The following is a 25,063-nucleotide window of genomic DNA, read 5'->3' as shown; positions in this document are numbered from 1 at the left end:
ACATAAGTCTATGCCAAAGCCACTGATACCCAAAAAAAAAACTACAACTTCACCCCAGACCCATCAGTCTCAGTCCTGGCCAACCTCTCCCTCCTCCACCGCGGCCCAAACCTCACCACAACCCCCAAAAGCGGCGCCGTGGCCAACATAACAAACGCAATAAAAGTAAAGCACCATCCCCTCCCCATGGCATTCAACATCGGATCAATCAACGCCGTAGCACCGGCACCCAGCAGACAGCGAACAAAATTATTCGACGCCGTCGCGGCACTCGCATTCCCGGGGTAGAGATCCACAAGCAAGGTACTTACTGTGTTAAAGGCGCCGGTCAAGCCCAGCCCCATTACGAATAGGATTGTGGTGGGCGCCGCCAGATGGACGCGGAAGTGCAGGACCCATCCGAATGCAATGACGGTTAGACTGCCTATGGTTAGGAGCGGGAAGGCGAGTTGCAGACGGGCTTTTTCGATGGGGAAGTCTGTTTGGTCCCTGGAGCTGTGGTGGAGGGGGACGCCGAGTCGGCGGGCGAGACGGCGGTAGTTGTAGTCTAGGAGTTTTCCGGAGAGGATGGAGGCGATTGTGGCGCCGAGGCCGAAGGGGATGTAGCAGAGGCCGATTTGGAGGTCGTTGAGATCGTACAGGTCTTCATAGATGGAGGGGATGGAGGCGCTGACGTCGTAGAAGCCGGCGAAAAGGATGGCGTTGGAGAGGAGGATTAGGCTGGTGTCTTTTTGGAAGACGATGGAGAGGGTTCTTAGCGGGTTTGGGAAAGTGATCTTATGCCTTGCTTCTACAGTGTTGTTGTTTGCTTCCTGTCCTTCTTCTGTTCTTCTTGGCCTGGTCTGGTACCAGTTGATCAATGATAAGTTCCATGTTGGAGGCGGGATCGAGCCGTTGCCGACTACTTTCCGGGCGGTTTCGGGGAAGAACAGTAAGAACTGCACGGCGAAGGCGCCCGCGAATATAGCCAGAAACCAGAATATGGCTCTCCATCCTAGATACTGCGCCAGTAGGCCTCCGATGACCGGACCCACGGACGGGCCCAGTAGCGTGCCGGCAGTTACGAAGCCCATGTATGAGCCCCGCTCGGCGGCAGTTGCGATATCCGACACCACCCCCGAGCCGAGCGCAATGGTGGTGCTGATACCGGCGCTTTGCAGACAGCGGAGAATGAAGAGTGCGGCATAGTTGTTTTGGAGTGCAAGTCCAATATTGGCTGCTATGTACAGGATGAAGCATCCGGTGTAGGCTGGTCGTCGGCCTGCTTTGTCTGCAAAGTCCCCCACGAACATGGGCGATAACCCTTGGAAGATCTTCTTGTCGTAAGCACTTTTATTCACGGACAGAAGGGGAAAGGGAATTTTACCATATAGCTCATGAGGGTCAGATTGATCAAGCCACTTGAGACATGTAGGTCATGGGCCAGGGTGTTTAAGGCTGGGTAGTAAATCTGTGAAGAGACCGGAGAAAAGAAACCAGCCCAGGATGTACACAAGACAATATATCTCTTCTGCACTTTTGAAAATGCAGAATACACGACCTCGCTGGCTCTAGATGGTGTGTGAGTTAAGATGGCATTGCCCGAGGCCTCCCCCTGAGTCTTTTCCTCAGGGCCACCCGGGCTAGATAGTATCCCATGGAGGGCCTTCTGCATCATGACAACCCGAAGTCATTTTCCTTGTATGAAAACTTCTACATTAAAAAGAAAGCAATACAACTTGCGGGGCCTAGGGCAAAACCGAAGTGGTCTGTGCTCTCTATAGTCACCTGACTTTATCAATATTTGAGGTCAGTTGCATGATTTGGTGTTCCTTATAGTAGTAGAGTAGGTTGCGTTAGTCGATACAAATATTGACGATAGCGGCTGTTGGTCGCTAGGTTAAGTTCTTAGCAACTGGCCGTGGTCCCCTATCGGACAAGGGCTCATCCTCGGCTAAGTCTTCAATGTACACCCCTAGTTTTTTAAGCCATGCGCTGCACTATAGCAAACTGATGAAGAGGATCACAAGGAGTCGATACATGAATACTCTTTTAATACACTCATAGAGAAATGGGAATAAAAGCTGAATAACCCTTGACGGGTTAATTACAAGCGAAGACAATACCCAAGAAGGAAAGAACCTGCTTCACTTCTGTTCTTACACATTGAAATTTGAAGGCGAAAATAGCCCTACGAGAACGCGAGCACTGTGATATAGAGACTAAGCTGGCCCGTAAGTGTAGGCAAACTATGTGATCTAGACAATCAATTAAAAAGATTAAGTCCCCCACCTTTGTCTTTTATTCTCGGGGGTCCGTGACATCATATATGACCTTTAGGGTCACGGAAAAGGCATATCATTGCTAACAATTTTACCAAAGAAGCTGTATATGTTATTAACGAAGGGCACATGATTCGGTATGTCCTCTTTGACGGAAGAGGGGACAGCCTGCCCATAACATAAGTAAGTAAGCAGTCAATGCAGCCGTCGCAACAAGGTATAGTAGAGGGCCCCCTGTCGCTCTATTTAAGAATAATCTGAGGAGCAAATGCTAGCACTAGAGTATGCATAAAAGACAGGACTTTTGCTATAAATGGTAATCTCTCGTTCGATGCACCTGCTAAGAAATACAGAGTATAACTTCTCAGAAAGAGGGTAGATACAATATAAAGCAGTGATATCTAGATGGCAGAAAGCACCTCATTGTTGTACCGTAGCTAGTCCAACCCAGCATCCAGCCCCAGCTCCCTGCCAATGGGTCGCTGTGCGAATAGATACTAACTAATTGTGACACACCCGAGTCGAGGTAATTGGAATAGGTAGTATGCGTGGCTGGTATACCGAGACTGGAACAGCCCCGGATTGGCGACGGGATGGGAAGAAGAAAGTGGTGTTGAATGACTGGATGTTAGAATAGAAAAGGACGTATGGTAGGTATATTGGACGTGCATCTGTACTCCGTATGTCAAAAGCAATGTCAAAGGACAAAAAAAGAAATTTGACTCCGATACGGGGAATCGAACCCCGAGCTGCCGCGGAACTTGCTTTCATTTTATGAAAGGCGGCGATGTTAGCCGTTACACCATATCGGATGTTATTGACAAAAGTCGCCTATCTTTGGTATCATCAAGTATGACCTGGTTCCACTAATGCCCTTATATAGACTTACTCCCAGCGTCGAACTCATAGCATTGTTATATATAAATCTCGTGGTCTTTAGTGGTTTCAACCACGGTATTTTCTTCTTTCCGGTAAATGGAATAGGTTTTAGCCCGAGTAGTCAAGGAATAGTAAGAGAAATAGTCATCTTATTGTAAGATTAATTTCTTAAGAGGTACTCTTTCTCTATAAAACTCCATCCTTCTATACAACAGATATATAGTAATGAATCCGATAGACCGTGATGGATAGATATACATAAGCATGATACAATACATTAACGATATCATTAATATATTCTATTAACGTAGTTATGAACTTATACTAGACGACAGTAAGACTATATGTTCAATTGCCTCATGGTTCGTTGCTCAGTACTAGCCGGTACTGATAATGATATCCTACGATCCGACTTTTTTTTCGCAGAGCGTTTCGAATACACGGTGAAACTTGAAAGGCGGGTTCCTTTAGAATCCCTCCACAAACACCAGACCTCAAGATTCATGTAATCACTATTTTGTTCAAGAAAAGCCAATTCGAATCTCAAAATTCAGTGAACTTCAGTCTGGGATGATTTATCTTGCGTCACATCAACAACCAGTTCCAGTTCTTTCTTTGCTTTTTACTTCGTAACTTGGAGCCATCACAAAAATCGCGCATCCCCCGATGAGACTACGACCAACTTAGCAAGGCCAAAAGGAGCAAGCTATTGCCAAGCTAATGCCACGGTAACACTAAGACTCCAACGGATTGGTAGATTGCACGGCCCGATCCATGTCTGACTTAGAAGCGATGATACACCAACCCAAGATCTCTACGGAGTAGTGGGTAGTGGATTTCAAAGTTCCCCACTAGGACTTTCTTTGACGATGAGCTCATTTCTTTAGAACCCTCATCGGAGCCCGAGCCAGCTTGGAGGCATGCAAAGACTTACCATTAACTATGGTGAGCACGAAATAGGTCGCCTCGCTCAATTGAACTACGTAGTGCTTATCTTAGAGCCACCGGTGGAAGTGAAGACGACGTTGCATCGTTGAGTTGTATCTCTGACTAGGATCCTCGCGCTAATCGTGACTACGGCCAGCATCATACAGTAGGCTCAAAATTAGGGACACTTGGCGTCTCGGACAAGTGTGTCTGGACTCAAATCGGCTGGGCAAGGCTGGCTTTCCAGGTACATTTCTCGATGCATTAGCGGGGAGGTGGGGTATTTATTTTGGGAATAGGCGCATGCATTTATCGAAAACTTTCATCGAGGAGGAATCAGAGAAGTTCATAAGAATCGAAGATACTCACCTCGTAGAAGAAAACCCTCACATCTCAGTTTGATTAACAGTTGCCTTTTCGACAATCGGGATTCCATTGGGCCAAAAGCTTTCTCGCGTCACTTTTCACTTGCAGATTCTCACCAAAATGCAAAAAGCTATCCTGGTTAGTCTCCTTGGCTTTGCATGGGCTCCGAGCACTTTAGCAAGTCCGATCGTTTCTACAAGCCCTACAAGCATTATCGTCACACACCGTGCTTCTGATATTTTTCCTGAGTTCGAGGGCGATCTGAGCCCCTTCGACGTAGATGTTGAATATGTCGGCTACGAGGCTGAGACTCGCTCCTGGCTCGCTTCTCTGGACCCCAGCTCGGGAAACACCGACGAGGAAAAGGCTGTCCTTTTAACCGAGGCAGCCTACGCTCAGAAGTTCGACGCAAATGACCCAGGCATGGTCGAAGATGTTCACGATCTGTTAGCCGCCTTGGGAGGCAACCCAACTGCCATCGAGACAAGCGCTGACCCTAGATACACTCTGAGTTCGCGACATGCTATAAACTGGCCGAAATGTGCTAATATTCTGTCTTGTCTATCTGGAACGACGTGTCGCTTTTATCTTGATATTGGAAAGGCCCCTCGCAGCCGCTGCGAGTCCCGGGGAAAATCAAATTGCTGCATCAGCTGGTCCACCTACCATGTTAAAGCTTCTTTCTTCTCTACTACATGGACTTCCTGCAACAGCAAGGTCAGTGCAGAACACAGATCTAGTGCCTCTTGCCAGGGCCACGGTGGCTTTGCCCAGGGAGGTGATGTTTGTTTGAGCAACCGCGCCAACGGATGTACCTGATTATCTTTGGCTATGCCTTGGCAAATAGGTCGATTGCTTTGTCAATCATCTCACATCCCACTATAAGGCTCTTGATCCCAATTTGGGGTAGCGGTGATTGGGGCTAGATGGAGCCTACGAATTCGGAGAAATAATGCCTACTATAAGGGTGGAATCGAATAGGGTTTCCCTTCTTCGAGGAAGTTCTTCTCTAATAACTTTATCCTTTATACTATAGATAGATAGTAATATTAAGGTAGTCAATATAGAAATAAGAGAGTAGTCATAATAGATGTGCATAAGGGTGATTGTCAATTGACGATATCATGGTCATTTTCTGTTAACGTACAATAGACAACAGTAAGACTAGATATTGTCATACTGATCTACAATCATGGACATTCGGTTATCAGATCAGTACTGTAGTAAGGGTGTGATGGAGGTTATGAAATGTTAAACAAATATGATCGATTGAACCACTCCAGGCTCTTATAGTTCTGTTCCTAGAATAACTTAGCTTCAGATTATCTAGCCAATCATCATCTCTGTTCACGCACTAGGATCCGCCCATTAACACTAGAAAAGCTTAGCGTCGACAGTAAGCCAAAATCACCAGATAGAAAGACCACGATATCTGAGTTACCACGCCAAACCGTGGCCATTCTATCGTCACCTCCGTTTACACCTCAGCTTTATCGCTTCTAGACCAATTCTTACCGTTACAACCACTATCTAATCTTCCATCATCTCTCGGTTTGCGTAGCAAAGCAGCATTCCCCGAATTGATCGTATTCTTACCCCTTGATTTTCTCGACAATCTGACGTTTGCGTGATCGAATGTTGCCTTATTTTCTGGAGGGTAGGCGTGATCAAGAACCATTTGCACATTTCATGAAATATGTGCCGACCCCCATCCGCGCGTCTTTGGCACTGCGCTCAGAGTACAATACCAAACCCAAAGCAACGCTGCCGCTCAATCTCTAAAGCTCCAACGTTATCCTACGATCACAGTCCCACGAGCATGGGCATAGACTCTTCTCAGGTTGGTAAGCACGCCAATTTGGGCGCGGTTTAACATATTACTTATCCGCATCAGACTGGGATTCTAACGATGAATTCTTCAAATTCACGCGTGGCCGCTTTATTGTAGATGAGGTCGAGAATCTTCGAAAGCGAGAGATCAGATTCGACATGAATAGGCTCGCAAGTGTCGCAGCAGACTCAGTCGGAGCCGCTCGATGTATTTCCATCAAGAAGTACCCTGACGGCATGTTCAATAAAGCATTCCTCATGTCTATGGGCAATGGCCGAGAAGTCATAGCCAAGGTGCCTAACCCGAATGCTGGCGTTTCACACTTTACTACGGCCAGTGAAGTCGCCACGATGGACTTCGTAAGTTCATCCTGAACTCCATCGACACCAAGTCTTGCTAACAAGGCTGATTTGGGAGGCCAGAAAACATCTTGACACCCCAGCGCCTCGCGTATACGCATGGAATTCGCAAGCAAAATCGCACCCCGTTGGTGCTGAGTTTATCATCATGGAGAAAATTGAAGGTGTTCCGCTGTCACAAGTCTGGAGCACGATGACACTGCCCCAAAAGCTTCAATTGCTTCTTGCCATGACACGTCTCCAGAAGCAGTGGCTGAGCGTTTCATTCTCGCATTACGGCAGCTTGTACTACACGGGAGATGTGCAACCACCACCAGGCAACCACTACATCAAGGATGGCAAGGCCGTCACAGATCCGGAGTTTGCTATTGGCCCGGCTACAGGCCGGGATTGGTTTGATGCAGGCAGATCAATTTTGGACGTTGAGAAAGGGCCATGTACGTCGTGGTTCGTATCATTGTCATGCAGCCGCTGATAAATTTACAGGGGCTTCTCTAGCGCAGTATCTGCAAGCAGTCGGGACGCGAGAAATGAGGGCCAATCCAGTCTTTAAAAATCTCCGAAACAGATTGCCTTATTCTGTGGCCCAAAGCTCTACCGGCCAGACACGGAAAAGAAAATAACTGCTTTGGCATGTTACCGACAAGTCGTCGATGCCCTTATCCCAAAGGATACAGCCATCACCTGCCCCTGTCTCTGGCATAATGATTTGCATGATGACAACGTCTTCGTAGACCCGCATAATCCCGAAAAGATTACGGGTATTATCGACTGGCAATCTTGTCACATCTCGCCCCTCTTCAACCATAATCCCGATCCAGCCTTCCTCGACTGGGATGGCCTTGAGCCTGAAACGCTCGATCTGGCACCACGGCCGAAACTCTCCGGGCTTTCACCAGAAGAACGGTCCGCGGCTGTGCATGAGTATACCATCCAAAATGTGTTCATTGGATGGCGGAAACTCATGCATGCCAAAAACCCAGACCTATATCAAGTAGTCGAATTCCGAAAGACGGCTGCATACGGGCTGATATTTCTTGCTCACCGAATGTTCGAATACGGCGAGGCGCACTTCCAATCGCTTCTGGTTGATCTGAAGGACACGTGGGCGGACTTACCTGCTGTCACCAGCGACATTCCGTTCCCATTCAACTTTTCGGAAGCAGACTTCGAGCGTATCAAACAGGATAGCGATGGTGCAGTGGCAGGAACCGAGCTTGTTGCGGAGGTCAAGGAGAGAATGGGCGATCTGTGGCCGGACAAGGGCTTCATCGAGCACGAGCGATACGATGAATGCAGAGCTGCCCTCCACGAAATCAAAGATCAGATATTGGAGCAATTGGCTGAAACTGACGAGGAAAGGGCTGAGTACGAGCGTCATTGGCCATTTGAATGATCTCTATTATATCGAAATGGCGTGATTGTGAGGAAACGGTAAAAGAACCTATGGGAAACAGGGAGAATGTACCCATTTACTTTGCCACTGGCTTGAAGACAATCTTTCCAGTACTTCTCGCGGGTGGTTTCTCAGATCTGGGTATGGTGGCGCGGTGGGGTGGTAGTGATCGACCAGCTCCTCCAAGTAAGGCCTCATCCAAGACGCGAGACAGAAGCGGCCTAACAACAAGGGAGTATAAACACCCCATATTTTCCTCTCACTCTTACCAGCGGGACGAAGCAATAACCGACGTCACTCTCACTAGTTTCGTGGTCGTCTGGAACTATAACTTATGGATGTCAGGTTCAGACTTAGCTGTGGTGTTTAACTGTCTTATGTATGCTCCCATCGACTCGTACTTTGGACTGCGGGTTACGACTAGTATACCTCCAGGCCGCTATGATAGCCTGCTGTCCTAGTAGTGGCCCTTTGCGGTGATGTTGCGAGGGTTTGTGAGCATGATAGCCATGGTGGCATCTTGTATCCGCGAAATTATCTAGCATTTGTTGGCCTACATCCCCGCTGCCGTCACTCTCGATACCATTCCATGATTATATATAGCTACAAAACAAACAGCTCTCCAAAACAACACACCTCCTAAACCCATCGAATTTCGTCCTCAAAAGCCCCAATGGCCTGAGCATATTACATACGCCTATAAAAAAAACACCACAAGAGAAATGTAACATTTACTCATTGAAGGGAATAATCAGGGCTTATCAATATATCGCGGAGAATATGTTTAGCTCTTATATGCAAAAACAGAGTTCTATTTTCATCAAATCCGATATGGTGTAACGGCTAACATCGCCGCCTTTCATAAAATGAAAGCAAGTTCCGCGGCAGCTCGGGGTTCGATTCCCCGTATCGGAGTCACAAGATTTCTTTTTGGACCTTAGGTCTCTTTCTCTGACATTTCTTTTTCTTTTTTTATTTTAGAAACTGGAATTGATTCCCTGCTGAATGCCGGGCGGGGGCGTTGAGTTTCTGTATAATATTGCCGGCCCGCACAGTATAGGCAATCTGAGGAATACCATGTATCACCACCCTAGTCATGTTGATATTCTGTGTCACAAAGCACTCTGTATCTTTATCAAAGATTAACTTTTGGTTTCAGTTGTGAAATTCACGGGTAGTGTGTCATGTCACCACTTTCATTCGTTCATTATAGTACTGCTTGGACAAGCTACAACTAGCCTTGTCATTTTTCAAGATCATACATCATCGATGGGTATCACTGAGTAATAAACCGAGCCATTATTTCGCCTGAACTGTTTCCCTCACTACATTCTTGTCGCCATAGTCCGTACCAACACCGTGTGGTGCAGGACCCTGTTCCTCATCTTGGCCTAGGGCGTACTTATCATGTTCAACAGGAGCAAATTGCCTAACAACCAACCAGGTCGGGAACACCGCGAGACCTAGATTAGTGTTCGGGTTAGTCTTCCCTGTGGCTGGATCCCAAAGAACATGTGAAGAAAATGCGAAGAGAGACACATACCAAGCAGAATAGTGTTCACAGCGAGCGGAACTCGCCCGCCGTACCAGTTCCTCGTGTTGATGCCGTATGAGACGGCCTGGGCGAAACTTTCCTGTCCGCGGAGGACACCAGAGTACCGGGCTGGATGGTTATTGTTAGTGGTTGGGTTTCATGTTGGTCCTGGGAGGGTACACGTACCCAGTTCGGAGATGTTGTCCGTCATTGAGGAGACGAGGTAGTAGAGCCAGTTTTGGAGTGCTTGTTGGGAGAATTCTGAATGTGTTATGTGTTAGCGAGGTGTGTCTGTGGGAAGATAAACGATTTCGAAAGGGAATACTGACCCCAGAGAAGAATGACGAAGAGTCCCTCGGTGAAGCCCTTGTCGGACCAGTCGTAGGAGGGTGGGTTCGCGGTGTACTTCTCTTGTACTACCCAGGCGTAGACCCAGGTGGCAATGTGTACGAGGACGACATAGAAGAAGCTGGAGTCCTGGTTAGTTATAACCCCCTGGTGTCGGCCGATGCTTCGTGGTGGACGGTCATACCTGTATGTGACCCGGTTCTTGGTCGAGATTCCTCTGTAGTCAAGGAAACGACTTATCATTCCAGAGGATAATAGCCTTGCGAAGTTGCCTGGCTGATGTTAGACAGGGCTCGGACTTGGAGCTTAAATACCCAGGCTGTAAAAGACATACTGACAAAGCCAATCAAGGCACGGGCTCTGACGCCGAAGTAATAGGTCGTAAAGTCTATGCAAGAAACTATTAGTGTTTCCATGTTTAGATATAGGTGACTTGCAAGACCATACTTCCACTGTATTGGTTAAAGTACGCCGCCCAGAAGATCGGCAATAACAGAAGAACCTGAGCTGGCGTTAGCCAAACTATCAATGAAAGTGAGAACAGTGACTGACTTCTTTCCGACAAGAAAGCTTCCAAAGCTCCCGCATCTCCGCACGCCATGAGTCCTGCAGAACAATCCTCACTTTGCTCCCATCGCTACGCTGCACCTTCTCAGGTGGTGAGAGAAATATCGCCAGGGGAACGGCGAGGCACTGTAACGCGACGAAGATAAGATAGGTCTCTGTATAGGCGATTAGCAATCATCCTCGCAGGGGAAATGTAGGCTCAGCTAGACTTACGCGAGCCAACCTTTCCTTTGCTTTTCGCTTCAGCAGAACTGTAACTGAATGAGCAGAACATCTCAACATATCCTTATCTTCCAAGAAACTTACTGGTTGAGTCCGAGGACGATTGCGCCGCCCAGCAAAGGTCCACCGGTACGAAACCAAAGCCAGATACTGCTTATTGTCAATGATATTTCCATTGAGCCAAATTGCCACCCCTAGATCGACTTACTTCATATACCTGCCCCGTTTTGTTGGCTCCGGATATCCTAGTGCCACAGCACCCTCAGAAGCCCAGAAAAGACCCGCCCTGGTTGTTGCGTAAGGAAGTGGACAGCTGTTGATCGGACATATCATACTTACGACAAACCACATGCTACTGATCCAAGAAGCACAAACCACACATTGCCCTACACTTGTAATTAGCGTTCCGCCACGAACACACCTGGTCCGGCACGTACATAGCGGTTATTCGTATACAATGCGGCCCTATACCATCGCTCGTTAGTTCAAATCCAATAACTCTCAAATAGAAACGTATGAGAATATACATACGAGTAAATCGGATACCCAACGGCACCCAAAAGCAGGGTCCAATTCAACCCAATGCGGTTCGCAATCGGACCGCCGAAGAGACACAAAAAGCCCACTATAGGAACCCGCAGAGATCAGCACCGCAAGCCAATACAACATCCGATCACAAATCATCAACGGGGCAGCATACTAAGACCAAAAACCAATGCATTGGCAGCATTAATCAGAAACGGCGACTGCGCGCCACCAGCACCTAAGGAATTCATTGCATTCCACAGGCCGGGCGCCATAAAGCCCACTCCGCCGATAACGAAGGCATTGAAGAGCGTTGAGTGATACCATACTCGCTTCTCCTTATCTTCTACCGGTATATCAGTGGGAGAAACTGAACGCGATGATGGTTGTTCGGCCATGGCGTTGTGTAGTCTCGGTCAAAGTTCGTCACACTGAAGAGAGGCAGTCCGAACAAGAAGCTCGTTCGAAGCCATGATCAATATAGCATGCTTTATACCTCTCCCCTTTCCATTCAAATTTCTCGTTGAGGAAATCCTCATATTGAAAGAAAATTGCGTGCTATTGTGAATAGCACGATAGCGTGCCATTCCCATGCTACTATAACACTTGGTGTACAGACTCAAAACTGTAACGTACGGTCGAGGGGCCAATCAATGACTGGTGGTGGAGAAGAGCTTTGATGCCAATCGGCCTGAGCCGCCCCTTAGAAGAATTTAAATTGCTGCTCATGCAAGTCATGCAGAGTCGCAGACCTATACAGCCTTCAAGGATGGCGTCTGTTTCGACAACATCAAGCTGGTCGGGCTAGATCCTGCTTTTGGATACAACCCAAACGCACGCCATTGACTTATCAAAATCCTCGAGATGATACAATATCTACGGAACTCGACCGGCCGTTCTCCTTAGCTTGTACTGATGCTGCTCAGTATTGAAAACTAATATAACTAACGCTTGTACATACATGGCCAGATGATGTACACCGAAAGAATGCAACATGGAATCGCTCTGGGCCCAAGATGATCGACTCAGTCTGATCAAAAGAAACCTGTTGCAGTAACAGGAGCACCCAGATCACGAAATCCATTACATAACGTAAATTGGATTTCCCGTGTTCATCAGCGCATTTGACAGCGGTAAGGAGTGGATATGAACCTAAACGGAGGTCGGAGAATAAAATGATCTGAGAAAGAAAGGAAGGTAATAAAAAAAAAAAAAAACATCATCGTCCAAGGCTGATGCTGGCGCAGGCCGCTTATGTGTCTAAACACATAGGAAAAGCAACATTACAGACAATTTCGACTATCACATGAGAGTATCCATTTTGAACAGGACAGAAGCTCTGGCCCACTGTCCAAGTACAACAAAAGAGTAAAGATAGGGTGTTGAAGAAAAGACAAGGAAAAAAAAAAAGGCGCAAAAAGTAATCATCCAAGTGTGCACATCCGTTACGTCTCAGTCACATTATGTACGATGTTCGCGTTACATGATCGGGGTCTTGCGCTTTTCGGCGCTAGATAGCACAAGCATCGGGGTCTTGCGCCTTTCTGGACCCTGCACTGCTGTCTTCTGGCCAGCGACGACAGCAGCCACGGAAGGTGTTCCCGCGGGCGAAGAAACCGGATCCGTGCGAACATCTGCCAATTTTCCACCGAAGAAACCACCATCCTCGCTGATCGGAGTGGTCGTGTACGGACTATCCTGCGACCGCCGTTCCCGAGAAGATCTCTCCTTCCTCTCGGATCCGATGGCGCCATTGGCTGCGGCACGAAGGCTTCCCAAGCTGGGTTTGCTCGAAAGACTGCCACTGCGAACGGTAGCATCATCACCATCGGAGAATGTGAATTCCTTCTCACTCGCCGGCGTGTTGGTGCCACCGCTACTATGACATCCGAAGCTGCGGCTATCTCCGCGTCGTTCGAGGCCTGCACGCACAAGGTTGTGAACGGCGCGACGGCGCTGACGGGTGGCAAAGTTCTTGCTTCCTTCATGGTTTGATGTAGGCTTAGCGACAAGTTCCTCCAACGAGGGTGGACCCCGGGGTTGCCGGATCGGGTGCTCTCCGGCGCGATTCTGGCCAGGTCCAAAAGTCCCAGTTGCCGGTGTCTGGGAAAGGGCAGCTGTTTTGGGAGCGGCAGGGGCTATGTTTGAGTTTGCCTTGGCTGTGTCGATGGAGAATCTGGCAGGGTTAAACGACGAGCTTTTCTTGTGACCTCTGCGGAATGCATTGAGGGAGGGAGGAGGCAAAGGAGCGGCTTCCTGTGGAGGAGAAGGGCTGGCGCTGGGAGGAGAGGCCGGCTGCGATAATTGTTTCGTCTCCGGGGGAGGAGAAACTTCAGCTCGGAACGCTGGCACCTGCATGGCAGGAGGTTGCGTCTCCTCTTCCTGGTAAGGCGAAGAACTTTCTTGCTGGTAGGAGTTGTCATAAATGTAATTCTGTTGACCAGTGAGGGGGTTGTAGACGGAGAACAGCCCTGGTTGACCCGGTACTGGCTGCACAACTGGCTGCACACCTTGCTGGAGCTGTTGCTGATAGAAGCCCATTCCCGGAACGGCGAGAGAAGGATATTCCTGCTGCTGGTTTATTGGCATTCCTAGGTTCAGACCCTGGAACTGCTGGGCCGCTGCGGTCACGCTAATCAGTTGTTGCTGTAGGCGCTGTTGTTGGGCCGCCAGGAAAAGATTTGTGGACATCAATTCCGCGTACAGACTCTCGTCAATTGGCATATCGCCGGCGATGTCAATAGCCGGAGGTGCGAGCACCTGCTCCGGCAGAGTGTACACGGGGCGACCGGTGTTCATGTCCAGGCCCTGATTGAGAGCCATTGAGTGTCGAGGGAAGCCAGTTCCCATGGCAGTTTGTGGAACACGATCAGCGGTGCGGTTTGAAAGATTCCCATATCGATCACCCTCCACGCCCAGGTGCTGCTGGCGGGCGGAAGCCGAGGGGACGGTAGCGGATTTTGGAGCCGTCCTTAAACCTGCCAGAAGATGCGAACGGCTGGTGCGCGGAGTGGGAATGGGGGCCGATGGCTGCGATTCATCGATGGTGGAGATGTGTGGAGGGGGCACACTCAAACGCTTCACATTAGGGCCCTTTCTCCGAGACCCGAAACCGGAACTCGGGGCCCCAAGCGAGCTTCCGTTATTGAAAGACGGATTGTAAGTCATCTGAGCAAGACCGCCAGTGTCCATACTCGTAACTAGTATAAAGGAAGAAAGCCTCGAGGGTACTATGTGCAACGGGTAAGAATCAAAGAGCCGTAGTGAACCGAAGGCACTATGTAGTCGACCAAACGAAAAGCCTGTGTATTAAATTATTACAAGGAGGCGATAGTAAGAATGAAACACTCGAGGATCGTTCTGACACTAGAAATCGTGTCTATTATGCGAAGAGTTGAGACTGCGGTCGCGAGTCCTAAACTTGGCCGGTGTCAGCAAGATCATGGAGGCGACCGACAATGGATCGACATACCTGAGAAATATGCGATGAGAATGAATAGAGTTGCAAAAAGAGAGCTGGTAAAGACAAAGACTGATTAATAGCCAGGCGTATAGGGAACGATCGACCTGGGGTCAGGGCAGAGTTGCAGCTGCCAAAAGGAGATCTCGTGGTTGAAGTGATGGACGACAGACGCGACCGGACGTCAGGAACCGAGGCAAGAAAGTCGAGAGAGACAAGGGAAATGAAGGTCTCTGTAATTAAAGACGATGATAAAAATGGGTGGGAGATGCTCTGCAACTCCCGACCGAAAGGATGCTTGAACACGAAAAATGGGAAAGGAGGAGAGACTCGAAGATTGACCGTTGAAGAGAACAAACAACGGAAAACGAGAATAGAGCCGCTCAAGTGATGAAGTAAGGGATCGTCGAATGGACTTTTATTTATTCTCTCTCTTTCTTGCACTGACTTTCTTTTTTATTTCTATTTTTCTTTGGCGTTTTTAGCCTTTTTTTTTTTTGTTTCCTCCAAAGTATCCCGTGAATCGTAGAGAGGGAAAGAAGAGAGAAAAGAAGAGAGTCGGTGATGATAGGATAGTGTATTGATGAATTGGTCCGTTCGGCTGTTGGCGCGCGTTGGGTCGCCTTTTTTTTTTTTTCTTTTTTTTTTCTTCGCGCTTTTCCCTTCGTCTACCCGCTTTGGCCGTCAATAGTCAAGCCAAAAGGGCCCCAAATAAGTTCCAATTCACTTTCTGTGGATTAAATAAAACCTTTCCGGATTGATAAGCTAACAATCCCGTAAAGAAATGAAAAGGACTGCAGGTGGAAAAGAAGACAACGAGGATAAGAGAAATTAGGTTGAAGCAACACAAAAAGGGGAAGGAGAAGAAGTGAAGATGGGCCTGGAGAGGATGGAAAAAAGCGCCAGTTGAGAGAAGGAACAGGAGGGGGAGGAAAAGAAAGGTGGGTGAGGAAGAAGAAAAGAAGCGACAGATAGAGAGAACCAGAGGAAACTATCCTCCTATTGTTTTTTTGCTACTAATACTTTCTAATACTGTCAGACACAGAAGAATTAAGGTGCTAATAATACAAGACCTGTAAAATCAGCATCATGATCGGAGGCCCTGAGACACTGACTGGTTGGCCACTTCAGACACTTCCATTCTGACTGGTTCGCTTGAAGAACGACTAGTCCTGAACAGGGTTAGCCATGGGGAACTGGTGATTCTCAAAGTGGATGATTTCTTGATAGCCATTGTTGGGTGATCTCATTTGCGGTTAGCCGTTCTGAGGAGGTGCCTGAAATAGTAGCCAATAGATCGGGGGAAATTGTGATGGTCCTCAGGTTCTCCATCCAGCCCCATGGTGGCTTTCATTATTTACTAGTAGAGGCCGGGACCTTACTGAGTGTGAGATATACCGTAGCCTTACTACTTTGAGGTAGTATTGAATTGTAATGCAAAGTATGGAACGGTAGATACTAGTAGGTTAGTGAGGTAGATCAAAACTGATCAAAGATTCACCAAGAACATCTCATACCTACCAAGTTCTCTAGTGCAGTCCCTGGTTTAATTAATCTCATTGTCCATAAATCCACTCCTTAGGTACTGAGTACTAAGTTATCATGGAACACAGACAGCGCATCAGCCGCTATGACCAGCCAATCCGCCCCCAAAATCGCCTCTGCAGCCTGACAGTGACGCCAATATGCACCCCATGCCCCAACCCCCATTGGTTCATCCCCAAACTCCTTACCCACTCATCCCTGGGATCATCCCCGCTTAGTGCCATCCAACGTGGCCTCCCTCGCCGCCAGCCAACCGCTTCCATTGCAGACCGATTCCCCTCTTCTCCTTTCCCCTGACTGGCCTGGTTTTCTCCCCTACCACCAGTTCGGTTCGGTATTGCGCTATCCATGGACCACTGCAATGTGAGATCGAACCAATTGGTTTGGGAGAATCGGATGGAGGTAACTTGAGAGTATCTGTGCTCATGCACCTAGGCCTGCATGGAAGAAATGCCATGCTCATCAGTATGTCTTTGACCGATGTATTTGGATACCGAGCTATTGATGGTTGATTTTGGTTCAAGTCACCAGACAATTCTAGAAGTGGGGTTGTACTAGTCCAATGCATGTCCCATACTCCACTATCGCTTGTACATAATGATACCATAACATTGGATTTTTATGTATGCCTGTATGTACACCATCTATTCATGCTGTAAACCCTCAACGCCAGCTAAATTCTTCCTGTAACTATAGTAGTTTCTGATCTGTCACCGTGCCATGTCAGAACAGTAAGCACACTGATAGTCCTGACAAACTCAAGAAACACATCGGATGCCTCCAAGAAAAGAACAATTGGGTATCTGCTGGTAGGACAATATTCCTCAGTCCCCACCAGAAGCTAATTATGTTAAAAAACAAAAAGAAAGAAACGAAATCGTAAAGAACGGCATGTCCATGTAGGTAAAAATAACACATCGCAGAGGTATGGGAGAAACGTGATTCTCTGCAGAATTAGAAATTGCGTGAAGCATCATATCCAGTCCTTGGTAGATACAGTAATACAGAAACCGATACGCTCACAAACAAATCGAGCTGAATGCAGAGCATCAGAAATGATCCTGTACGTTCTAAGCATCAACAGACACTGGAGGTCCAGCTAGAGGAAAAGTCGCTGACCCCTGGGGCTCTGGCTCGGGGGACTCGCCCCCTGCACCTTTTCCGTTCATTCGGTCAAATTCCAAAGTCTCTACCAGTTCAGCAGCCATGGGATCTAGTTCCTCTTCTTTCAGCCCCGTAGCGAGTGACACGAGCTTCCGATGAACATCAAACTTAGTGCTAACACCTGCATCTGCTGTTTGTTGGGCGAGATCTCTGACGGCGGCACGCCGTGCTTTTTGTGCCGAACACAGCCGTCGAGCTAACTGATAGACGGTAAGCAACTTTTCTTGGTCGGTCGAGGGTGGGTTCGGGTCCTCGTTAGTGGGTAACGTTGACGATGCGATCCGCTCCTTTAAGCGGGCTTGTTGAATCTGTTCCAGTAGCGATTCGTAGCGACCCCTCAACTGTTCGTAACGCTCGAACTGCGCATCGATGCGCTCTTCTTTGGTTTCCTTCGCCGCCAGGTCGGCTGTTTGTTGTTGAATCTTCTGCCGATCCAACTCTAGCTGTTCGTATAGTGCCTCTGGATTGGCAACGTCATCTGGATCCGGCTGATTAGCCTTTGAGCTTCCGTACCCAACTGCAAGTTTCTTATTCGCTTCGGCCATTATTACCCCAATCTTGGCGAGGAGTGCAGAAGTGGAGGGGGAGGAATCTTGCGGTAGCGCAACGGATTGATCGGTGTTTATCGGGCCAGCAACTTCCCCATCAATGTGGTCATTGCCCATCGTGATAGAGGAAGGCGGCGGCGGGATATGTCGGTCCGACTGATTCGCTCGCTGAGTGATACTGGCAGCCGTCTCGCCCTTCTTATTTACTAAGTCTCCAGCCCGCGAGCAGTGCGTGAGGAGCAAGTGAACCAAGCGAAATGCACCATTTCGAGCAGCCACCAAAGCAGCTGTGTCTCCATTGGAGTCTTGGCAAGATAACAAAACATCGATTTCCTCTGGCGCACAAGTAACACGTAATTTGTCGAGCAGCACCTCACAATAGTACCGAGAGCTCTTCCATTTCCCTTTGCTTCTAGTGGTTTCTGCTATGTGATGGAATATGGTGGCGCCGAACCAGTCTCGGAACGACACTGTGTCCAGGAGTAAATCCAGGAGCGGTGGGAATGTCCTCTTTTCATAATTGTTTGTAAATAGAACAGCACGCACAAGCGGCGTTTCTTCATGTACTGAGAGTGTCTTCACATCTGCTCCCCTCCGCAGCAGGTCTTTCACTATTTCCAGATCGCCCATCGCACAAGCCCAATGGAGAGCAGTGTTCCCTGAATCATCTATTGACCGGTCCACTTGAAAATTGGCTGGTGGTTCTGGTGGAGGAATTCGCGTTGCTTCTGGAGCATCTCCTACTGTCATGAAGTAGTCCAAGAGCTGGTCGCCGTACAGTATATGCTCCTGTTCGCTTATTGACATCGCGGTTACCTCATTCATGCCACGTTTGCGCTTTCGCGAATAGTTGCCATTTTGGGTGATATGCATCATCTCCTCATCCGCAACCATGGAAGAAGATTCGAGGGTTGCTTGTTCAATCGATTCGTCTTCATCGAACCCGGGATTCATCTCATATTGCTCATGAGTGAAACTGGGTGGTGCCATGCTGCGATGCGGCTTAACCGCACTGAAAACCTCCTCATGTACAACCCTCTTGTTAGCGGCCGCATTTTTCTGAGCCCTTGGTTTTGACGCGGCCGATGTATGTTTCGGAGCAGGTGGTGGACTGCGATCCCCAGCCACGTAGTCGAAAATTGGCCTTAGCTTATCAATGATATTATTGCGTTCAGCGAGCATCCGGCCTTCAGGAAGTGGAATCCATGTCCCTATTTCGAGCTTTAGCACGGCGACCACCATGAGTGTTGTATCAAAATGGACTTTCACTACCTTGATATTTACCATAACCACCTTGTACTTTTTCGTGAACCCCTTTCTGCACCTCACGTTCGAGAATACGTGTCCGCGCTGGCTTGTCAAACCCAGCGACTTTGAGGATATGTGTAGCATTGATCCAATCATCAGCCCGTCTTCGCATAACACTGTCGCTATCGAGTTTGAACTCGTAGACCGGAACCTGATCGGAGATATTAGACACATCATCTAAGCGGTCAAGGGTTTCCACAAAAGTGAATCGATAGAAAGAGCGAAGGCACAGAAAGAAGGAGGAAGCTCACACTGCTATACGTCGCAGAGTAAATTTTTGAAAAATCCACTCCCGCCATGATGTGCGTCTCCGAAAGCCGGTGTAATCTAGGTGGTCCCCGGACAATTGAAGGAAGATGCGACGCGGTCACTTCTCACAGGGAATTCAATGGTCCGAATTCACCTTCTCTCAGGCGTAAAGTATAATACACAGGCTTTGAGTTCGGTACATCACATATAGCGTATATTGAAGTCACAAAGATACCGTATCAGCCACTGGTGGCTCGTCCTGCGCACAGTAACATCCCAAAAACGCGGTGGATTGCTCAACAAGACGCGCTCCGGTCGGCAGAACCGCGTAAAGTGGAATCGGGACCACTATTCCCGTTGCGGCATAGGATTCACGTGATGTCACCTGACTGTATCCGGAAGGAACAGCACTTCGGGATAGCTGCAAACCTCGCTGCTCCGCCGCCTATCTTCAGAAGGACCCTATTCTACGACGCTTTCTCATACCAAAATGACCGTTGCCGAGTCGGTTAAGAGTGCCGTTGGACTGGCGGATACTCCCGGTACGTTTTCAATGCCATTGGCCTCCGCGCTCAAGAGCAAGATCAATATAGTCTCATTGACTGAGCCGAGCATTGACGTTCCATTTTAGCCACCCGCCAGGAGATGTCCGATGCTCGTCTGCCTATTCAGTACCGCGACTCTTGTGGGCACCTCCTCATCCCATTGAACCGATGCCGGCAGCAGGAGTACTACCTTCCTTGGAAGTGCGAGGTATGTCATTGCATTTCGTCTCCGCATAACGCTCCTGCGTACATATCCATGCTTTAAGATTTGATCTATATAGCTAATATCCAATTTCTACTCTAGGATGAGAGACACAGCTACGAGAAGTGCCAGTATGAAGAATTCAAGAAGCGTGTTGCCAAGATGGACGAGCTGCGAGCTGCTAAGAACGGTGCCCGCAGCAATTGATACCAAACAGATCGGCTTATGCATTTGATATGGACGAAGCAGCAGGTTATGTACATAAAGTTCTGAGATTGATTGATCATGCACCGACTTTGGCGTTCGGATTGAGAATAAGCTTGCCGATACCATCCCTTTGTGTCTCGGACTCACAAGGCTAGTACCTTGTCTGTAATACATGAAACGATCATCTCTCGGTGTGATACGGACCCAGTGCTTCCATCCCCCGAAAGATTTCTATGCATGGAATAGCCTCGGGACTGCGCAAGCGGAGTATTTGGGTTTGTCCGCTGGCCCAGCCTTACCGAATTGGGGTTGTATTACTGCCTATAGGTAGTAATCGCTGCTGGTTATATCATTCCAATTTTCATCTTCTTCCCAGAGGAACTATTCTTACAATTGTCAGCTACTAGCCGTAAATGGCAGTGATTTTTGAGGTATGGATCATGAGTAAGAGTAACTCGGCAACATGGTTATTCAGCCAAGCGCCATGTCATGCTGGTCCTTGGTATATCCACATCCGGCACTTGTAGCTTAAGTCTACCTACCTATTATCAAGTGGATTGCTTGGTCCCTTGGTGTTTGTGGGTCGCGAACTAGATGATGTTACGTCTTGCCTCGGCGATCAGTTTGATGTGAGGTATATTTTATAGTCTCGGTTGCCCGGTTGCCTTAAGAAAGTTCATGAACTTTGTTTGCCTTGCTGTATTTTTATAGAGAATGTCAGTGATCTATTCGATGGAATCACATGACCATCCAGTTAAGGAAGCTGCTTAGAAATCAATGCATCGGCTTCTCGTGAATTCCGCAGCGTTAACGGCGTTATCAGCGTTAATGGCACTTAATGCCCCGCTTGGGGACCAAAAGATGCCCCCCACTATTGGCAAAAGTTCACTGCTTTACCCAATCACCGACAACAATCACCGTCTCCGAGACGCCGCCGGGAAAATCAGCATAAAGGCGACAATACCAATCCGACTATGACTTTTTCCCCTTTCCTTCCATCGTCTGTCTCTACGGTTCTTCATGTTGTACGTATAGTACTCTGAGGTGTCAGTTCTATCTGGCATTGTATAATTTCATTCGGCCGATTGCTTCCAACATCCGGACTCTGGCGCATCTTCTGCCACCAGAACTTCCCCTCACCTCCGCGGGGCTTGCAGATCGTGTGATCCGGGGGTTTGTCTTATTACGGAAGACTCTCTTATAATTGAATTCTTACACGCTGGTTCCTCGGACGTGGTTATGACATTATGGGTCTGCTGTACGTCGCGACTCCTACCAGACATTATTGTGCGGCTTACCCCGGGCTAACATCCAATTTTCTTATAGAGCACTAGGAACTGCCCTCGATTGGCCCGAGGCGAAGAAGCGAGCGGATCAGGTGCGAAAATGGGGTATTGAGGTACGTCATTTCCTTCTATTTCTGCTATCTAGCGATACATGAACGGGCGTTCACCTAACGCACATTAGCAATTGCTCGCCAATTGGCGCCGAGCGAAAGGGAAAGAGCGCGATGCTCTTCTTTGGGGCGATGAGGTGAGATTCCAATGTCAAAAAGACTATAAAGCTCAAAGCTAACTAATCTATCCTTACTCAGGTCGAGTACCTTGTGGTTGCCGTTGACGACGAGGCGAAAAAGGCACGGTTATCTCTTGCTCAGGCCGAGATTCTCAAGTCCCTGGCTGAGGATGAAGCCAATTGGAAGTCTGAAGGGTCAAATAGTATACAGAACAAGGAACAGTAAGGCAAACTGGTCTTCTATATCAACTCCGAGGAACTTTTCTGATGACGCCTAGTGATGGAGAGGATCCCCCTCATTTCCACCCGGAATTCGGTCGCTTCATGCTGGAGGCTACTCCGGGGCGGCCATGGGGGATTGATTTCAAAGACCTATTGAAGGTAGAGTCAAACATGAAGTGGAGGTACGTTTATCCGTCCGAAAATTACTAGCTGAGCCTAATATGGTACCTTAGACGAGAGGTTGCCAAATCTCACATGGCACCAAATGAATATCCTATTACTCTTACCACATTCCCCCGCTTGGGTACGAAAGACGACTACATTCAACCATACTATCCTCCATCTGGAGCCGCACTCCGATCTCAGTTCGTTCCTGATGAGATCGCCAATCCCCACATTAGGTTTCCAACGCTAGCCGGTAATATCAGATCGAGACGGGGTCGAAAGGTCGAGCTGAATGTACCGGTTTACAAAGATACAAACACCCCTGAACCTTTCAATGACCCAACGGTGAACTATGACCTCCACAACTGGCCTGAAGACGATGATGTCAGAAATGGAGCCGCTAAGGAAGGGCATGTTTATATGGACGCCATGGCGTTTGGCATGGGCAGTTGTTGTCTTCAAATCACCTTCCAGGCAAAGAATATGACGGAAGGGAGAAAGTTATACGACCAACTGAGTCCGTTGGGACCCATCCTTCTTGCACTTACGGCCGCAACCCCCATATACAAGGGCTTCCTTGTCGACACCGACGTTCGGTGGAACCAGATCGGTAATGCTGTAGATGACAGGACACGCGAAGAACTTGGTGAAGCTGTGAGTTATCCCTCTATTGAATGCCGGTCCCGAGCTAACATCCCAACTAGCCTTTGAAGAATGATCGGTGGAGAATTCCCAAATCTAGATACGCATCAAACTCGACTTATCTTTCCCAGGACCCTAGGCTGCGGAAGGAGTACTTGGATCCTGATTTGATCGTGGACGAAGATATCAAGAAGCGCTTGATTGAAGGTGGTATGGATGAATTGTTAGCCACACATTTCGCGCATCTTTTCATACGCGACCCACTAGTCATCTTTTCAGAAGACCTGGAGGAGTTGGACCTAAACAAGGCAGACCATTTCGAGAACCTGCAATCGACAAATTGGCAACACATGCGCTTCAAGCCACCCCCACCGGAGAAAGACGATATTGGCTGGCGAGTTGAGTTCCGCTCAATGGAAATTCAAATGACCGACTTCGAAAATGCGGCATTCAGCATATTTATTGTGCTTGTCACCCGCGCGATTCTGAGTTTTGACTTGAACTTCTATATCCCTATCCAACGCACGACCGAAAATATGGAAACTGCACATGCACGAAATGCTGTTTTGGACCAAAAGTTCTACTTCCGCAAGGATCCCTTCTCTCCTCGCGCACGCAGACCGTACCCACAGTCTTCTACTAATAGTGAAGTGTCGTCTGCCACGTCATCCGCCGTTAATACGCCACCCCCGTCACCTCCACTTAAACCAGTAGAGTCGGAATATGCGCTCATGACTATCTCAGATATAATCAACGGTTCTGCTGACGGATCGTTCCCCGGGTTAATCCCGCTTGTCGAATCGTACCTGAACAGCGTCAATGTGGACGTTGAAACGCGCTGCTTTCTGGCAACCTATCTCGATCTCATTCGGAAACGGGCAAACGGAACTCTCTGGACTGGAGCGCGGTGGATCCGTGAATATGTCGCTTCGCACCCTGCGTATAAACACGATAGCGTCGTCTCAGAAGAAATTTGCTACGATCTCGTGAAGGCAGTTGAGGAAATGTCTGTAACAGAAGGAAAGAACGGGAGTGTTGGATGGGAGCTTCTTAGAGGCAAGAAGTAATATGGCAAAAAGTTTGGCTCTCTATAGACATGGAGATTTCATTCCGGTAGTAGATAGGATTGTTTCTCCTGATATCCTCCTTCATGGTTAAGAGTTCATTTTTTTTACCGTGTGCACATTGCATCTAGCCCTATTATTATCTTTCCATCTTATTCCTCACAACCTCATCCGAGGCTCCAATGCATATTAACAGGCAGGATTGGACAAATGTATCGCTTATAGCAACGAATATTTCTCTTCTTCAGTTGGCCATCGACATGAATCAGCTAACCCGGTTACCTTCCATTCTCCGTTGAGTTTGTGAAGCACGAAAAGTTCGATACCCACATGGTTCACAATGCCATTAATCTTCGATCTGAACGGCGCCCACACCGCGGCCAGATTACCTGATTCGTATACTTTCAACTCAGGGTCCCAGATCCGCTCGTCGATGTCGTCCTGCACGTTTACAATTTGCTCCACAAAGACTCCAATTGTACAGAAACGGGGTACCATGGGCGGCGGTGGACAAAGTGACATGCCTCCTGCTCGGATGCAGTATTTCTCGAAATCGGCTGCCGACTTCGCATTCAATGCCGCAAGGAAGCCGTGCGTGACGGCGATGATGGCTTCTTCCTCAGGTGATGGAGGCGATGGAGAGACTGGAGTCATAGGAAGAGGCTCAGGTGATAACAATGCCCACCACATTCTGCAGATACGGCTGAACAGCGAATATATGACGCGAGGGTAGATACACGATGATAGTATCCTCTTGCTCTCTTGATTTTCGAGACTTTGGAAAGCCGACAATCGCATAGTGGATCTGCGATTCTCAAGTTAATGGTGCTTCGAGGTGCTTCGATTGGATGCGTGTTGCTTGACGACCGCGGTCCAGGAGCAAATTTTTGGTGCAATGAAAGGAGTTTAGATCACCGAATGCAGTTATACTTGAGCCTTCTTGCACTTATACTGTGCTAAGGAGCATGGGGTAGTTGAGATAGACACTTGCTCAAAGATACCGATTGCCACC

At 48.2% G+C, this 25,063-nt stretch overlaps 10 protein-coding genes and 2 non-coding genes across 12 annotated transcripts; 6 read left to right on the top strand and 6 right to left on the bottom strand.

Moving 5' to 3' along the window:
- Positions 1 to 41: 41 nt before the first annotated feature.
- On the bottom strand, positions 42 to 1,654 carry BDV37DRAFT_282581 (MFS transporter; the record flags this gene model as incomplete). The annotated part of the gene is made up of 2 exons (XM_032087081.1): positions 42 to 1,313; positions 1,367 to 1,654. The coding sequence occupies 2 exons, from the start codon at positions 1,652 to 1,654 to the stop codon at positions 42 to 44; spliced, it is 1,560 nt and encodes a 519-aa protein (XP_031942105.1).
- Positions 1,655 to 2,983: 1,329 nt separating this feature from the next.
- Positions 2,984 to 3,073, bottom strand: BDV37DRAFT_t99. Its single transcript has one exon. It is a non-coding gene; the product is annotated as a tRNA-Glu (tRNA).
- Positions 3,074 to 4,553: 1,480 nt separating this feature from the next.
- On the top strand, positions 4,554 to 5,252 carry BDV37DRAFT_282580 (uncharacterized protein; the record flags this gene model as incomplete). The annotated part of the gene is made up of 1 exon (XM_032087080.1): positions 4,554 to 5,252. One exon carries the CDS (start codon positions 4,554 to 4,556, stop codon positions 5,250 to 5,252), a length of 699 nt encoding a protein of 232 aa, XP_031942104.1.
- Positions 5,253 to 6,252: 1,000 nt separating this feature from the next.
- Positions 6,253 to 8,019, top strand: BDV37DRAFT_293669 (aminoglycoside phosphotransferase family protein; the record flags this gene model as incomplete). Its single annotated transcript, XM_032089469.1, has 5 exons — positions 6,253 to 6,277; positions 6,328 to 6,623; positions 6,682 to 7,060; positions 7,110 to 7,138; positions 7,192 to 8,019. 5 exons carry the CDS (start codon positions 6,253 to 6,255, stop codon positions 8,017 to 8,019), a joined length of 1,557 nt encoding a protein of 518 aa, XP_031942103.1.
- Positions 8,020 to 8,062: 43 nt separating this feature from the next.
- BDV37DRAFT_246959 (uncharacterized protein) lies at positions 8,063 to 8,529 on the top strand. Its single transcript, XM_032081820.1, has one exon. The coding sequence runs from the start codon at positions 8,070 to 8,072 to the stop codon at positions 8,478 to 8,480; it is 411 nt and encodes a 136-aa protein (XP_031942102.1). The 5' UTR covers positions 8,063 to 8,069; the 3' UTR covers positions 8,481 to 8,529.
- A 315-nt stretch (positions 8,530 to 8,844) lies between these two features.
- On the top strand, positions 8,845 to 8,934 carry BDV37DRAFT_t100. Its single transcript has one exon. It is a non-coding gene; the product is annotated as a tRNA-Glu (tRNA).
- Positions 8,935 to 9,318: 384 nt separating this feature from the next.
- On the bottom strand, positions 9,319 to 11,613 carry BDV37DRAFT_282578 (major facilitator superfamily domain-containing protein; the record flags this gene model as incomplete). The annotated part of the gene is made up of 15 exons (XM_032087079.1): positions 9,319 to 9,482; positions 9,563 to 9,682; positions 9,740 to 9,814; positions 9,883 to 10,022; positions 10,086 to 10,173; positions 10,236 to 10,289; positions 10,349 to 10,403; positions 10,454 to 10,623; positions 10,682 to 10,719; positions 10,775 to 10,840; positions 10,899 to 10,976; positions 11,030 to 11,076; positions 11,128 to 11,155; positions 11,222 to 11,315; positions 11,391 to 11,613. 15 exons carry the CDS (start codon positions 11,611 to 11,613, stop codon positions 9,319 to 9,321), a joined length of 1,440 nt encoding a protein of 479 aa, XP_031942101.1.
- An 883-nt stretch (positions 11,614 to 12,496) lies between these two features.
- Positions 12,497 to 14,643, bottom strand: BDV37DRAFT_106367 (uncharacterized protein). The gene has a single exon (XM_032078267.1). It carries the CDS (start codon positions 14,405 to 14,407, stop codon positions 12,695 to 12,697), a length of 1,713 nt encoding a protein of 570 aa, XP_031942100.1. The 5' UTR covers positions 14,408 to 14,643; the 3' UTR covers positions 12,497 to 12,694.
- A 2,108-nt stretch (positions 14,644 to 16,751) lies between these two features.
- Positions 16,752 to 19,768, bottom strand: BDV37DRAFT_246947 (putative APSES transcription factor). The gene is made up of 3 exons (XM_032081819.1): positions 19,492 to 19,768; positions 19,205 to 19,391; positions 16,752 to 19,143 (listed from the first exon to the last, which is right to left on the bottom strand). The coding sequence occupies exons 1-3, from the start codon at positions 19,537 to 19,539 to the stop codon at positions 17,291 to 17,293; spliced, it is 2,088 nt and encodes a 695-aa protein (XP_031942099.1). The 5' UTR covers positions 19,540 to 19,768; the 3' UTR covers positions 16,752 to 17,290.
- Positions 19,769 to 19,895: 127 nt separating this feature from the next.
- Positions 19,896 to 21,034, top strand: BDV37DRAFT_246946 (NADH dehydrogenase [ubiquinone] 1 beta subcomplex subunit 7). The gene is made up of 4 exons (XM_032081818.1): positions 19,896 to 20,031; positions 20,121 to 20,242; positions 20,339 to 20,824; positions 20,986 to 21,034. The coding sequence occupies exons 1-3, from the start codon at positions 19,980 to 19,982 to the stop codon at positions 20,441 to 20,443; spliced, it is 279 nt and encodes a 92-aa protein (XP_031942098.1). The 5' UTR covers positions 19,896 to 19,979; the 3' UTR covers positions 20,444 to 20,824; positions 20,986 to 21,034.
- Positions 21,035 to 21,599: 565 nt separating this feature from the next.
- BDV37DRAFT_106287 (glutamate--cysteine ligase) lies at positions 21,600 to 24,162 on the top strand. Its single transcript, XM_032078266.1, has 7 exons — positions 21,600 to 21,701; positions 21,770 to 21,842; positions 21,911 to 21,976; positions 22,038 to 22,180; positions 22,237 to 22,362; positions 22,414 to 22,999; positions 23,050 to 24,162. The coding sequence occupies exons 1-7, from the start codon at positions 21,691 to 21,693 to the stop codon at positions 24,052 to 24,054; spliced, it is 2,010 nt and encodes a 669-aa protein (XP_031942097.1). The 5' UTR covers positions 21,600 to 21,690; the 3' UTR covers positions 24,055 to 24,162.
- Positions 24,163 to 24,270: 108 nt separating this feature from the next.
- BDV37DRAFT_282573 (uncharacterized protein) lies at positions 24,271 to 24,741 on the bottom strand (the record flags this gene model as incomplete). Its single annotated transcript, XM_032087078.1, has 1 exon — positions 24,271 to 24,741. One exon carries the CDS (start codon positions 24,739 to 24,741, stop codon positions 24,271 to 24,273), a length of 471 nt encoding a protein of 156 aa, XP_031942096.1.
- Between the last annotated feature and the right edge of the window lie 322 nt (positions 24,742 to 25,063).

This window comes from Aspergillus pseudonomiae, assembly GCF_009193645.1.
Source record: "Aspergillus pseudonomiae strain CBS 119388 unplaced genomic scaffold BDV37scaffold_28, whole genome shotgun sequence".
In the NCBI taxonomy this organism is placed as follows: Eukaryota; Fungi; Ascomycota; class Eurotiomycetes; order Eurotiales; family Aspergillaceae; genus Aspergillus; species Aspergillus pseudonomiae.
Note: the sequence above shows the minus strand (reverse complement) of the source record. Positions and strands in the feature narration are given on the sequence as shown.

Coding starts and splice junctions, on each gene's coding strand:
- BDV37DRAFT_246947 (XM_032081819.1), bottom strand. CDS start 19,539: ATGGCGGGAGTGGATTTTTCAAAAATTTACTCTGCGACGTATAGCAGT. Junction 19,392..19,491: donor ACTCTGCGACGTATAGCAGT/GTGAGCTTCCTC, acceptor ATCTCCGATCAG/GTTCCGGTCTACGAGTTCAA. Junction 19,144..19,204: donor TGGTTATGGTAAATATCAAG/GTAGTGAAAGTC, acceptor AGCTCGAAATAG/GGACATGGATTCCACTTCCT.
- BDV37DRAFT_246959 (XM_032081820.1), top strand. CDS start 8,070: ATGGGAAACAGGGAGAATGTACCCATTTACTTTGCCACTGGCTTGAAG.
- BDV37DRAFT_246946 (XM_032081818.1), top strand. CDS start 19,980: ATGACCGTTGCCGAGTCGGTTAAGAGTGCCGTTGGACTGGCGGATACT. Junction 20,032..20,120: donor TGGACTGGCGGATACTCCCG/GTACGTTTTCAA, acceptor GTTCCATTTTAG/CCACCCGCCAGGAGATGTCC. Junction 20,243..20,338: donor ACCTTCCTTGGAAGTGCGAG/GTATGTCATTGC, acceptor TTTCTACTCTAG/GATGAGAGACACAGCTACGA.
- BDV37DRAFT_106287 (XM_032078266.1), top strand. Junction 21,843..21,910: donor TGCGAAAATGGGGTATTGAG/GTACGTCATTTC, acceptor AACGCACATTAG/CAATTGCTCGCCAATTGGCG. Junction 22,363..22,413: donor GAGTCAAACATGAAGTGGAG/GTACGTTTATCC, acceptor ATGGTACCTTAG/ACGAGAGGTTGCCAAATCTC.
- BDV37DRAFT_106367 (XM_032078267.1), bottom strand. CDS start 14,407: ATGGACACTGGCGGTCTTGCTCAGATGACTTACAATCCGTCTTTCAAT.